At 39.1% G+C, this 13,239-nt stretch overlaps 1 protein-coding gene across 1 annotated transcript in view; it reads right to left on the bottom strand.

Annotated features, from left to right (window-relative positions):
• Flt1 (fms related receptor tyrosine kinase 1) overlaps window positions 1–13,239 on the bottom strand; it is a 173,323-nt gene that overhangs the window by 43,288 nt on the left and 116,796 nt on the right. Inside the window, exon 15 of the mRNA XM_076872583.1 lies at window positions 9,446–9,577. Coding sequence (XP_076728698.1) covers window positions 9,446–9,577 — 132 coding nt within the window. The remainder of the gene's footprint in view (window positions 1–9,445; window positions 9,578–13,239) is intronic.

Below are 13,239 nucleotides of genomic sequence, written 5' to 3'. Positions count from 1 at the left end.
TGCTAGGCACAGTGGCACAAGCCTATAATCTCAGGGGCTCAAGAGGCTGAGGCAGGAGGATTGCAAGTTCAGAGCCAGCCTTAGCAACTTAGCAAGGTCCTCAAGCAATTTATTGAGAACCTGTCTCAAAATAAAAAGGGGGCTCAGTGGGCTGGGACTATAGCTCAGTGGCAGAGAGCTTGCCTAGCATGCATGAGGCGCTGGGTTCGATCCTCAGCAGCACATAAAAATAAACAAATAAAGGCATTCTATCTATCTACAACTACAAAAAAAAAATTTAAAAAGGGCTGGGGGTGGTGCTTAGTGACTAAAAGCCCCTGGGTTCAATCCCCAGTACCTAAATAAATAAATACATGAGTACACTAGTTCTTCTGGATCTCCATACTTTTTCTCCCAAGCTTTCCAGCTGAGGCCATATCTTATTCATCTTATTCATACAACTCCTCAGATGAATGGATAAATTATTATTTTGCTTTTTTTTGTCTCCAAAGAGTTTCATGAGGCTTTCATGAGTTCAAGGTCAAATCCCTGGTCTGCTGGGCATGGTGGTGGTACACGTCTATAATCCCAGCATCTCTGGATACTGACAGCAGAAGGATTGCAAGTTCAAAACCAGTCTCAGCAATTTAGCAAGGCTCTAAGCAACTTAGTGAGACCCTGTCTCAAAACAGAAAAAAAAAGGACTGAGGATGTGGCTTAGCTGTTAAGTTCCCCTGAGTTCAAAAACTACAACAAAACAACAACAATAAATCCCTGTTCCCACATATTAATTTAGTAAGTATGTGGACCACCACTTATGTCCCAGATTTATTCCAGGAAGTGGTATATAATGGTAAGAGAGAGGGTGTGGTTGGTGTTCAGATCTGAACTGATGAGCATGTTCAGAGTTCTCAGTGAAACAACAAAATGTAGGATCATGGTTTTCTTTTTGCTGCTGTATCCCATTTTTGGAAGAGTGCCTGGCAGATAGGAGACAGCCTGAAAATAGTGTCAAGTGAACTCATGAATCTGACTTCATTTGTCTCTTTGTCAACTTGTGGTTAAGTTTCCCTGAACCTCATGAGATTGAGAACAACTTCCTTATAGAGGTTTCAAAGTAAGATAAGCTTTTCTCTCACTGTGTGTCCTGATGGTGGGAATATTGTAAACTCAGGAGTGTGGATTTCTTCTACAGTGTAAGGCCTAATGCTGCATTGCTATATGGAAACACACATCCACACACCCTTGCTTATGCTACAAATAATAAGTTTATGGAATTTGATTTGGATCTTCTCAGGACATGGCACAGTGGCTTTGGCTGTCACAAATGCTGAGAGCATCTTGAGACATGGCACTGTCTGCATAGAACCTCTGCAGATGCTTCCCGCCTGGAATGTGCTGTGAGAGGCCCCCTCTGGTTGTGGGAACTTTCCCACTGCATTCTGTGGGGCAGGAAGCTCACTCCCAAATTCTGATTCCACAGTCTTTACTCAAGCAAAATTCCTCTCAGAAGGACTTGACTGTATTTGTGTGCAAACACAGTTAAGGAATCAGCTCTTTGAAATTATCTTCAAGATGAACATGTATTAGGCAAGAAAGACCTACTTATATTGATAATATTCAGTACTGCTTCATAAAAATATAAATAAAACAAAGAATTTTACAGTCTATGATGTAGCATCTGTGCTGTATTCCCTTTGATAGCTGTATCTCTATCCATTTGAAATACCACCAGCAGGATATCCTATGCTCACAGGCTGATTTAAATAATAAGCCCTTAGGTGTTTTCTCTGCAGTCAGATGTCTGTCTGTCTGTCTGTCTGTCTGTCTATCTATCTATCTATCTATATATATATATACTGGCCTGACTACATCCAGCTTCACTTACCAATGACAGCTTATGAGCTCAGTGCATGAAATAGCCCAGCTGTGCATGGCAGGGGAAAGGAGGCCAGCGGAAATGTGGGTGGGATTTGATAATAATTAGAAGCCTGTGCTGGGTCTCAGGGACATCACTCCCACGTGATGTGTGCAAAGGCCAGCTTCAAGACACAGTACAGGACTATTTTTATTTGGGATACTTAGAAGAATATAACTAATTTGAAGAGTATATGGTAATTGTGCCTTTTATTACAGATTGCTGATGTTGTCGTACAGTGTTCCATATAAGTCGTCCTCTCAGGCTTCATGTCATTCCTTCAGAAATAGGAAGGGCAGGTGCCATGCAGGGTTATTTGAATTCTGAAGTGTGCCGTGTCTTGTCTAAAGTCTCTGCAGCTGCGCAGTGGCCTGAGCCTTTCTGATGGTGATGGAGGCTTCTTGTACACATGGCCTGAGTTATGTGGTCTGGCAGCAGCATACAGCCCTGGCGCTGTGTGGCACCCAACTGCCACAGTAGAGCCAGTGGCTCCAGATGGAGAGACAGTAGAGCCAGTGGGCTACAGATGGTTTCCCAAGAAGCAAACCACCCGGGTACCTTGGCCCCCAGCACCTGCCTTGACTTAGGGACTAAGTACACATTTCATCAAGAATGGGCAGGAAGCCATCATGTGACCCTTTGAGTAGCCAATCTGTAGATCACGGACTCTGCATCCATTTCCAGATTCATAAAAAGCAGGGATAACAGCCCCTACCTGGTAGGCTTCCTCTGTTCCTTTTTTTTTTCCCCTTTATCACTTTTAAGTCCACCAGGGCAAGATTTATTTTTTCCAACCATCCAAACATACAACGTGTGTCACAGTTTTTTTTTTCCTAAAACTAATTAGATTTGACCCAAGTATCCATCATTTTCTGCAGACTGCTGAGCTACCACCTTCCTGCGAAATTTGTATGACACCACAGGGTAGTTTAGTTTTATTCTCTGGCTCTATTGTTATTTTAATTTGAGGTTTTTTAGGAACCTGTTTATGCTGATTTGGAATCTATCTTAGGACAGATGTGTGGAAATACTGTATTCAGATTAAATTTGAAGTACATTTTCAAGAGTAATTTAGGTAAATATGTTTAAAATTGCTATTTATGACATTAGTTTTTAATACCACAAACCAAATCCCTCAGCCAAACAGGAATTGTGTGGTTTGGAACACCACTTGGGTGATTTACTGGCTAAGTTCAGAAGAGTAAAATACAGAAAGTTGTATTGAAATGGGATCCATACATCATATTAATAAACAATAATGTTAGCTAATAACTTATAATGTTTTTTATCATAGGATATATGCTATATTAACTATGTTAATCCTTAAAACAATCCTCTAAGGGTTAGTAAGCTTCTTTAGCTGCTTCTTCTTTTTTTGGGGGGGGGGTACAGGGGATCAAACTCAGTACCATTTCCTAGCCCTGATATTGACGAATCATTAAACCTTTTTGTGCCTAGATTCTTACTTTCAGAGAACTGTATTTTCTCGTAGGATTGCAAAAAATTAAGTAATGTGTACACACTTGCTTAAAACAGTGCGTTGCATATTTAATAAGCATAAGGTATAATTACTAGGACCAGGCCTTCACCTGGCCAACACCAAGTTTGCTAACTAAGCCTAACACTCAATTCTGTGATTCCCTGTGCAGTTTTACACCATCCTAGTTTCCACAGGAAGAATTAAGGTGGATTTTTTTTTTTTTTGAATTATTTTGCCTTAAGAACTGCCTACAAAGATCTCAAATCACCCTAACTAAATTCTGTCACCATTTTTGAATTCATAACCAAGGCCAGCCTTATGTTAGAGTTGAAGTAAAATGTCCTGTGTATCCCTGCCCCAAGTCCTCCTATGTGGAATTAGTTCATCTATTTGAGCACTTTTTTCTCCTTGGGAATTCCTTTGAGATTATAACACCCATGAGAGAAACAACATTAGTCCCCAACATGGTCATGTGGATTAGTTTATTACATCCCTCCTCAGTGCCAGGATAACCAGGGGAGAGAATAGGGGGCAGGATTCAGGGAGAGGGGAATGAAGGTAGAGAACAGGCAGGGACCAAAAGAGGGCCAAAGATGAACTGAAAGCTGACCAAAGGTGATAAAATTGTAGTGGCTGCAGACCCAAGACAATTTGATTTTGAGCTTTTTCTATTCTTGACCTAGGAATTTTATTAGAGAACATGGTGTATAACTCCTCTAGTCCTTTCTCAAATGTTAATATGCAATTATTGTGGCATGAACTTTGCAAATCACACCTATATGCTGTGCCAGGTATTTAGAATGCAAGATCCCAAGGCAGTATTTTTGTGTTTTCTGTCATTTTTGAACCCATTAATCATTTTCAAAAAACTTTTTTTTGTTCTTCAAGTTGTTTTTCTCCTAATTATAAATGCTGTTGAAATATAGTAAGGCTTAAATTTACTATAAGAAAGTTTTTGTATATATTCATTGCAATAATAATGAAAATGTGTTACACTTTCATTGTAACAGTCTCATAGAATTCTGTGGGCTGTTGAGTGCTATGTTAATTTCAGAAATGGTTTTGGTTGTGAACAGTTCTGTTGTTGGTCTTAATATTGGAACTTCCCTTTTGAAAACTCCACTTGTGCTTAGGCTAGGTCCAAACCAAACAAGACCTGTGATTATTTAAAGAAGCTACTTTGACTCCACCGTCCATTCATCCTTTTCAGATGCAAAAATAACACATTGTTTTTATCTATGAGTATAGGAATCCTTTTTCAAAGGAAATAAAAAGAGCAGACAGTTTCCTTCCTGGCTAATTCCTGAACCTCTTTCAATCTGTTAAACATAGCCACAGACACAACTTGTATGCCTGGTTTCGTTTCCTAAACCCTATTTGACAAGATAGGTCAGTTTGAAGGGTCCATGTGCATCTAACAGGAAATCAAGTCTAAATCTAGGTAATGTTTTACAGTCACCAGGGTGATATGAGTAATGATTTAGAGTAAGAATCCAATTTCATTTGTAAAATTACTGAGCAGATAATTATAGTCAACTGTTTTGAAACCACATCCCATGATGAACCTAAATTTTTTCAACGAGCCTAAGGTACTTCTATTCAAGGTGTTGCACCTGACTCATACATTCAGGATTTCCTAAGATCCAAGTAGTATCAACTTCCAAAAATTCTTCCTGTTCCAAACTATATCTTTATATGGATCTGAAACCTGTGTCCTGGAAACTTTACTACCATTTCCTTTCCTTGGTTCTAGTTATTTTTCTTGATGTGTCAAATAATGAGTTAAATGCCTATGTCAGAAAGCTCTGTAAGTATTTGAAGAAAACAGACATGTTGTTCCCATGTTATCTCTTTTCTAGGTTAAATATCCTAAAAAATGTTTTTTGCATTATTCAGAAATTATCTTATTCATATAAATGGCTCCATTTATTTATGTTTCCTTTATAAATGAACCCAAGTGTTTTCATGATTGCAGATCAGGTGATCTGTTTTCTCAGCTAGCCATAATTTTTAAGCAAAGAGGTTGGATACAGATATTATTCTGAAAGCAGGGGAAAACATTACAAACAAGAGCTCAGAGGATAAGGCCACATTCTATGCCACATAACAGAGAAGAGGTTGGGAGACGGAAGTATCAGTTTCATACAAAATGCAATGGACTAGCCAGTAGGGATTAGCTAGGATTATTTAGGCTTTGTTATTGTCAAGAGGGATATCCAGAGTTGTTGCATAACTTTCTATCATCTCAATTTCAACCTCTTCTACCTTACCATTCTAGAGGACACAGTATTAAGTCATACTTCATATCCTTCTTAGTCTCTATGAAAGCCTTTAGCCCTTCTTAGTGGCATTGTGTAGTGTGTTTTTATACCATTTGGTGTTTCTTCTTTGTTCTTGGGAGAGCCTCAAAATGTTTGTGGACATGGTTCATGTGCACCTTGACCTTACTTTAACTGGGTTTTCAGAGTACACCAAGGTTAGGGAGGCTCACACTTCCATATTCTGCATAGTTCTGAGCAGATAAGTAAGTTGTTGAGTTAACAGATTATTGAATGTGGCTTCTCTCTGTTGCCCTAAACCAGTATGTTGATGTATTTCCTTTTTCTGACATAAAATAGTGGTTTTCTAAATAGAGTAAATCCAACAAATGTTTATTGAGTACTCTAGAATAAAAAAAAAATGAATAATAAATAGTGGCAAGCTTTGCCTTCAAGGAACCTAGAGGGAAAAAATGATGGTGAAGTAGGAGGTCAATTGAGAATATACCAGAGCAAGTGTGGATCTCTAAGAATGAGTAGTGGGATTGTCCAGGGGCAGAACAATTGGGAAGGTTGTTCAGACGACAGGAAAAAGATGGGGAAAGGCAGAGAGGCCATGAGGAGTCTGAGCGTGTTTAGGGACTCCCAGGTATTTAGGGAGTGTTGGAGGTGGGTGGGGAAGAGTGAGAGATGAGGCTGGAGAAGGAGCCAAGAGAGGGCTGTGTGTGCCTGGAGGAGGGCATTGGGCAGTTGGGAGCCACTGTGAGATACCAGGCTTGAAGGTAGCTTGTTGAAAAGGACCACTCTGTATTGGGAGCTGGACTGTTGGAGGTTGAGAGAAGTAGGAGGGTGAATTGGGAGGTGAGAGATGAAGTCAAGAGATGATAGGGGTCAGAACATCTATAATGGCAGCCAACATGTACAGTTTCAGTGAAAACTCTCTCTGCTTTCCTCAAGAGGCTTCTACAGTCTTTTAGAAATTCTCAGTGATGTAGTATTCTTTATGTTTTCTGACTTTTCAGAAAAGCGTGTTAGAGGAGAAAGGAATCAGTGTAAGGAATTAAGAAGCACTTAGAGAAGAAACCAAAACAACAGAATAACTGAAAGATGGCAAATGCTTAATTTTATAAGACCTTGCTGACAACTTCCTTCTCAGAATAAGAAGAGTGGGGAAAGGCAGAAACATCCTGAGGATAATACCAACGTGGACTTAAGTTTCAGCCTCATCATATATTTGTGATTTTGGGCAGTTTGCCTTCTGTGAGTCTCCATCTTCCCATCCATAGGTTGAGAATAACACCGTGCACTTCTTTGGATTTTGTAAGATTTAATAGGATTAAGTACTGCCATCCCGGTATCCAAAACAGTTTTTTCCCCGGGCTTCTCAAATTCCTTAAAAGAAATGGTGTAGTATTTACATAGAACCCACACACATTCTCTAGTATACTTTAAATCATCACTAGATGACTTATAATGCCTAATATAATGTAAATGCTCTGTATAGTTGTTATACTATATTGTTTATGGAATAATGTCAAGAAAAAATGTTCATGTTCAGGACAGATGCAGGTTTTTTTTTTTTTTTTTTTTTTTTTGTTGTTGTTGTTCTGAATATTTTTTTATACCAGTTGGTTGAATCTGGGAATTCATGGCCTGTGAATCTGGAGGTCTCACTGTACTGTTTGTTGTCTGGCACAATACCTGCACACACAGATATTAAATAAATATGTTTCCTGCTGAACACTGGGCATGGGTATGGAATACAAGGAAATGTCAGACAGTTCCTGCCTTTATAAGCTTACAATTCAGTAGGAAGAGAAGCGATGATCAAGGCTGAAATAATAATCAAATATAAATAAGTACTGTGAATGCCTAGAACCATGATGTGGGAGAGCAGAGAAGAGAATGAGGATGTGACTCTGCTATTCATCTTGAAGGACAGGTAGAAAGTATTGAAAGTGGCCTTGGAGGATAAGAAGAATTTGGCTGGAATTGAAATGGAGCCTGGACAGAAGACATTCTAGGCTGTGTGATGAACATGAAGAACAAAGGCCACACTTGGCATCTATGGTGAAGCAGGCTCACTGTGGCCACAGTGCTTGCTCTAATCCAGTCTGGGGGTCTCCTTAGTGGCACTGATCTGGCCTTGAACAATGAAAGAACAACCTTATGGCAAAAGGAGGAGTAGTGGTCTTGCTTGGTGGATAGATCTAATAAAGCACAGTTTTAAGTGAAGTGGTTTCTGAAAACCAGATCAGCAGAAAAGGGGAGGCCTATTAACTTGCATAAACAACTCTGCTTCATGCCGGAGCTTCTCCCAAGTCATTAGCTGTCCAGTCATTGTTGACCCTTTTTCCCTGGAAGAGAAGCTGGGAAGACAGAAATAGCAAGGCAGAGCTGCCATGTGGTGGCACTTAAATCCAGTCCAAGAAAAAAGTCTAGTTCCATTTCAGGTCTGGGATTGCCTGACTGTGATTTAGGTTAGTCATTTCCTATCCCTTTGGAGGTTGATAGTAACTGTTCTGTGTATCTGATGGGGTTCTTGTGAAGACATGGGGAAAAGTAGCATTTGATCTGATAATAGGGAGCCTTCCTACTCTCTGCTTTCCATGGCCTGAGGTAACCACTCCTAAGGTCACATTGGAAGTCCTTCTTAAAAGATAGGAGCAACCATTTGAAGAAGGAAGTATTCAAGCGAGATGCACATTTCCTCTATGTGTGAGCAGAACAGTTGAAAAGAATGTTTTGAATCATTTGGGAGGCAAGCAGGGACATTATTGAAAGTCTTTGGGGGAATGCTACTCTCTCACTTTTCCTGAAAATATAAATTTGTGGTACTTCAGTTTTAGGAGACTCTAAAACATCTCCTAGAAAAGAATGGAGAGTGTGAATTCTCAGAGTTATGTTCGCTAAGCATTATTACATTTCCAGGGTAAAAGAACTGAAGTTCATTGCTTTCTTCTTAATCCCTCTTCCAGAAGTACTTGCATATTCTGAAGTACACTAGTGAGCATTTGGAAACAGGCTTCTGAGCAAGTTTCATCTTTTCATATCAGACCTCAAAATGCCATTGATATTTACATCTGAGAGGTACCAATTTGGTATTTTATGATGCTGTAAATTTTATGTTTTTGGATGATTCTTAGCATTGGAAAATTGAAACTGAGGTCTAAGTTGTTTTCTAAATGGAAGCCAGATGGCCAAAGCAAGGGCAAAATTTGGCTTTTTTGTGTTTTGCCACTCAACAAACTTTCTGAGGCCCAGAAAAAGGAAGCACTGGAATATTTTTCTTAAATGTGGTCTGTTTATTATGTGTTGCTTCTCCCTGATAATATTTTATGCCTATTCATATTAAAAACCAGCTTAGGAAAACACTGGGGCAAGAAGCACATGTCTAATTTCTGGGAATCTAAAAAGGAAAAAAAAAAAAAAGAGCAGTTTGAAGAGTGTGGATTCCTCTCTCCCTCCCTCCCTTCTTGGATTCTTTCTCACAGGTGTGGGCCACTCAGGCCATTCTCTATGGGTCATTGTAACATGCTGTCAGCAGTGGGAGTTCTTTTCTTCCAGGAACTACTTCCCCTGCTGGGATGGTTTAGATTGTATGTGCTTAGCCTGGCCATCTTGGGCTTTGCCTTGTGCCTCCCCAGACAGAAACAGACAGTACCTTCCCGGAGGGGCAGGAGGCAGGAGAAGGAGATCAGGGAAGGAACAGATTGCGCCAGGCAGCAGGGGACTGGGAGGTGGGAAGTTAAACAAACAGGGAAATAGGTGTCTGAACAGTGTCTTGTTGCTTTCCTATGCACTGTTTACCTTGCACTGTGAGGTATGCTGAGCTTTCCGTGGCACCCTTCTGGTTGGTGGCTTTGCACTGATAGACACCTTCATCCTCCTCTGTGACTCTTTCAATAAACAGTGTGCTGTTTCCCGGTCCTAAAATAATTCCTGAGGAGTGAGAGATGTTTAAATTAGTGGACCTGAATGACAAACAAAACAACTTCTTCAACTCAAGTGTCTTCCTATCCGAGTTTGGAGGAGGAAATATGAGCTCTGATTAACCAGGAGCAGCCCTGCTTATTTGTTCTGCTGTCCAGGCTTTCTGCTAGCACTTTCCTCACCAAGGAAAGTTGTGATCCCAGCTATGGAGATGTGGATGTCCCACGGGGTAGGCAGAAGTGACAGGGAGCTGCTATTCCCTACTTTAAAGATGTAGGTATCAAAAAATAGCATATTTAATACTAACAACTATATTCACTCCCAGCATGGGGCTTTTTCTAAGCCCCATGCAATTCAACATACCTTGACATTCATAACACCCAGCAAAGTGGTATTGTCTTTTTCACACATGATGAAACTGAGATTCCCTAAGGTCAAATAACTTGTCCAATATCATGCATTTAATTGAAAGCACATTTGTGGCCTATGGGTCAAAGGAAATCATGTTTCATTTGTCATGTAGCCTGGTGAGGTTGCATAGCATAGTGGCAAAGAGTTTGGGCTGGGTTTGAATCCATGCCTTACCACTATAGCCTTTTTCACTTCAGGAAAGTTACTTAACCTTCCTAAAGTTTCAGTTTCCTCAACCTTAAGGTAAAAATGAAAGCAGTTTCGTCTTAATAAATGTAAAAATGAATGGTACATCATGTCATATGGTAAAGGCAAGTATTAAGTGCCACAGAGCACAGTGTGAAGGAAGGAATACTAGGAATGCACAGGCACCTGAAAGGCTTCAAGACACAGAAAATATACAGAAAGTATTTAATGAATGAGTATGAGTAAATGTAGCACAACATATACAATCAAGTGCAAGGGCTGAGAAAGGGAGGGAGATCAAAAAGAATGGAAGTAATCAGGAAAGGATGCATGGAGGAGGTGGACCTTGGGCCGAGGTGAAGGAAGAAAAGAAGGCCTGAGAAAAGGCATGATGTTGAAATGAATATGCACTGAGGGCTTGTTCTTGATTAGTAATAAAATGGGTTTGACCAGAGTATAGGCTATATTTTGTTAACTAGTTTCTGTTTGATTACAAAAGATAGACTCAAAGTATAAATTTTGAGAAATGTTTAAAAGCATAAAAATATAAAAGAAAATTAAAAAGTAAAAAGATCAAGCGGCTATAATTTTACCTCCTCTCAGATGTTGTTCCTTTAGTATTTTTAAGTGCACTTCTTTTGTTCATTCTTAAAACAAATATTTTTGAGCTCCTACTATGAACTAGACCTATAATAAACAGGCAAATAAAAATTCTTGCCTACAAAGGGCTTAAATTCTAGTTTTGGAGAATTACAAATAAATAATGTAATTTCAGGTAGCAACGAAGTATATGAAGAAAATAAACGAAATAAAGAGGATCATGGGTTAAGAAGGGTGAGGAGGCTTTTTAATTTTATTTATTTATTTTTAGTTATGGGGATGGAACCCAGGATATCATGCATGCTAAACACATCCTCTACCACTGAGCTCCAACCTGAGCTGCAGGGAAGGCTATTTTATATTGGGTGTTCAGAGAAGACTCTTGAAGAAGGTGATGTTTGAGTAGAGACCTGCAAGATAGGAAGGAACGAGCCATCTGAAAAGTTGGAAAATGGTTTTTTAGGCACAGGGAGCAGCAAATTTATAGTCTCTGAGGCAGGATAGAGTTTGTTTGCGAAATGTGAAAAAGACCACTGTAGCTAGCACAAAGTAAGGCAGCAGAAGAGATGAAAAACTAGGATGGGGGATGTAGCTCACATGCAGATCACTTGCCTAGCATGTGCAAGGCCTGGTTTCCACCTCTGAAGAGGGGGAAAAATAAAGAAGAGATGAAAACAAGAACTAGGTAGAGCCCAGATCCTTCGTGACCCTGTAGGCCATGGTAAAGACTTAGATTTCATTCTAAGTGCAGTGAAAAGCCACTGGAAGCATGTAAGTCTGTATGGGGATGAGATGGAAAATATGATGGCTATTGAATTTGTCCAGTAAAAGACATGATAGATGAGTGGCATTAATTACATGTATGTATAATTTTTATAATTTTAAATAACAGTACAATTAACATCCTTAGGCATAAGGTTTTTGTTGTTGTTGTTTTTGTTGTTGCTATTTCTAATTATTTCCTTAGGATACAGAATTGTAGGTCAAAAATGTAATGCACATAATCAAATCGTCTTCCAAAAAGATTATACAAGTCAGCACTTCTACCAGCATTGGGTAAGAGACTGTTTTATCATTCTGCCAATATTGAGCAGTATTATATGAAAAAATAAAAAACACAAAACTTGGCTGATTTGATATGTAAACATGATTTTTTAAAAATTTGCAATCTCCAAATATTCTCTCAAATGTATGTTAACCATTTCTATTTCCAAAGCACCTACTTTGAGTAGTGACTGGAAAAGGTGAGTTTTAAGGAGAGCTTTGAAATCTTGGTTGGGGAGTCCTTTTGATTCTTGGTTAAAAGAAGGAGTCAAGAAGGGACTGACATAATGGAAGGGAAATGACATAATGGAAGTGATGTTTAGGGAAGTTTAGTCTAGAAGGAGAATGCAGGATAGATTGGAATGAGGAAAGAGTGGCATCTGGAAGTCTGGTTCACCAGTTGTAATTCACTCAGGGAATGATGATGCCCCAATGTGGATGTTGGGAAATGAAGTGGAGAGGAAGAAATGGAAATAGACACTTGGTAGAAACAACCTGCAGGAACAGATTCTTTATTGGATACAGGAATAAAAAGAGGTGAATCCAAGATGTTTTGAATGTTTTTAAGCTTTTAAGCTCTGGCTAAGTCATTGACATTCTTTGGAGCTGTTTTCCCCATCTGTAAAATGAGAACAATACCTACTCTGCCTATTTCATGGCATTATTATGAGGATCATTTGAAGTAGTTTAAGTGAAAAATTTGAAGCTTTGAAAAGTGTAGGGTATTGTGTAAGTGGCAATAATAGAAAATAAAAGTATGGCTTGAGAATACGTGATGGGGGTCATTGGGCATTTATGATAGCAGCTCTCTTGCTACCTACCATCATCTCCTTTGCAGGAGATCTGAAACATCAGTCCTTTTTCTATCTCTCAAATCCAAATTTAAAGCTAACAACATGAAAATAAAGTCAATTTGGATTTTACCCAAGTAGATTTGTAATTATGGAAGGTGATAAGGCAGTAATGGGATGCTAATGAGCTAATATTGTGTCTGGCACAGATTCCTCTTTGCATCACATTGAGGAGAGGAGCTAGGGTGGGAGGATGTTCAGAATCAAGAGCAAAGCTTTTCCTTCTGATTTGCCTTCACATTATGCTCTTAACTAATGGCACAAAAACACTGATGTGTCACCATCATATGTGCCACCTAGAACTCTACCTCGTCAGGCCCTTCCTCACTCCCTACTCTTTTTAATTCTCTTTCACACCAATGAACAAGAACTGTTCTTATTATTTTCTGCCCACACATAATTCACAGTTGTTTCTAATTTCTATATTGCCTTAACCTATTGATCCTTGCTTTGAATGAAATAATCCTTATAATAGAGGCTCTGTTCTATTGAAGAGTGAATTTTTTTTAACAAGGATTCTATTTATGACTTAATTTTAATTCTTGTGTAGTAATTATTTTCAAAACTTAAAAGGTATAG

The sequence above is a fragment of the Callospermophilus lateralis genome, chromosome 12 (genome assembly GCF_048772815.1).
Source record: "Callospermophilus lateralis isolate mCalLat2 chromosome 12, mCalLat2.hap1, whole genome shotgun sequence".
NCBI classification, from domain to species: domain Eukaryota; kingdom Metazoa; phylum Chordata; class Mammalia; order Rodentia; family Sciuridae; genus Callospermophilus; species Callospermophilus lateralis.
The sequence above is the reverse complement of the archived record's forward strand: the minus strand, read 5'-3'. Positions and strand labels throughout refer to the sequence as shown.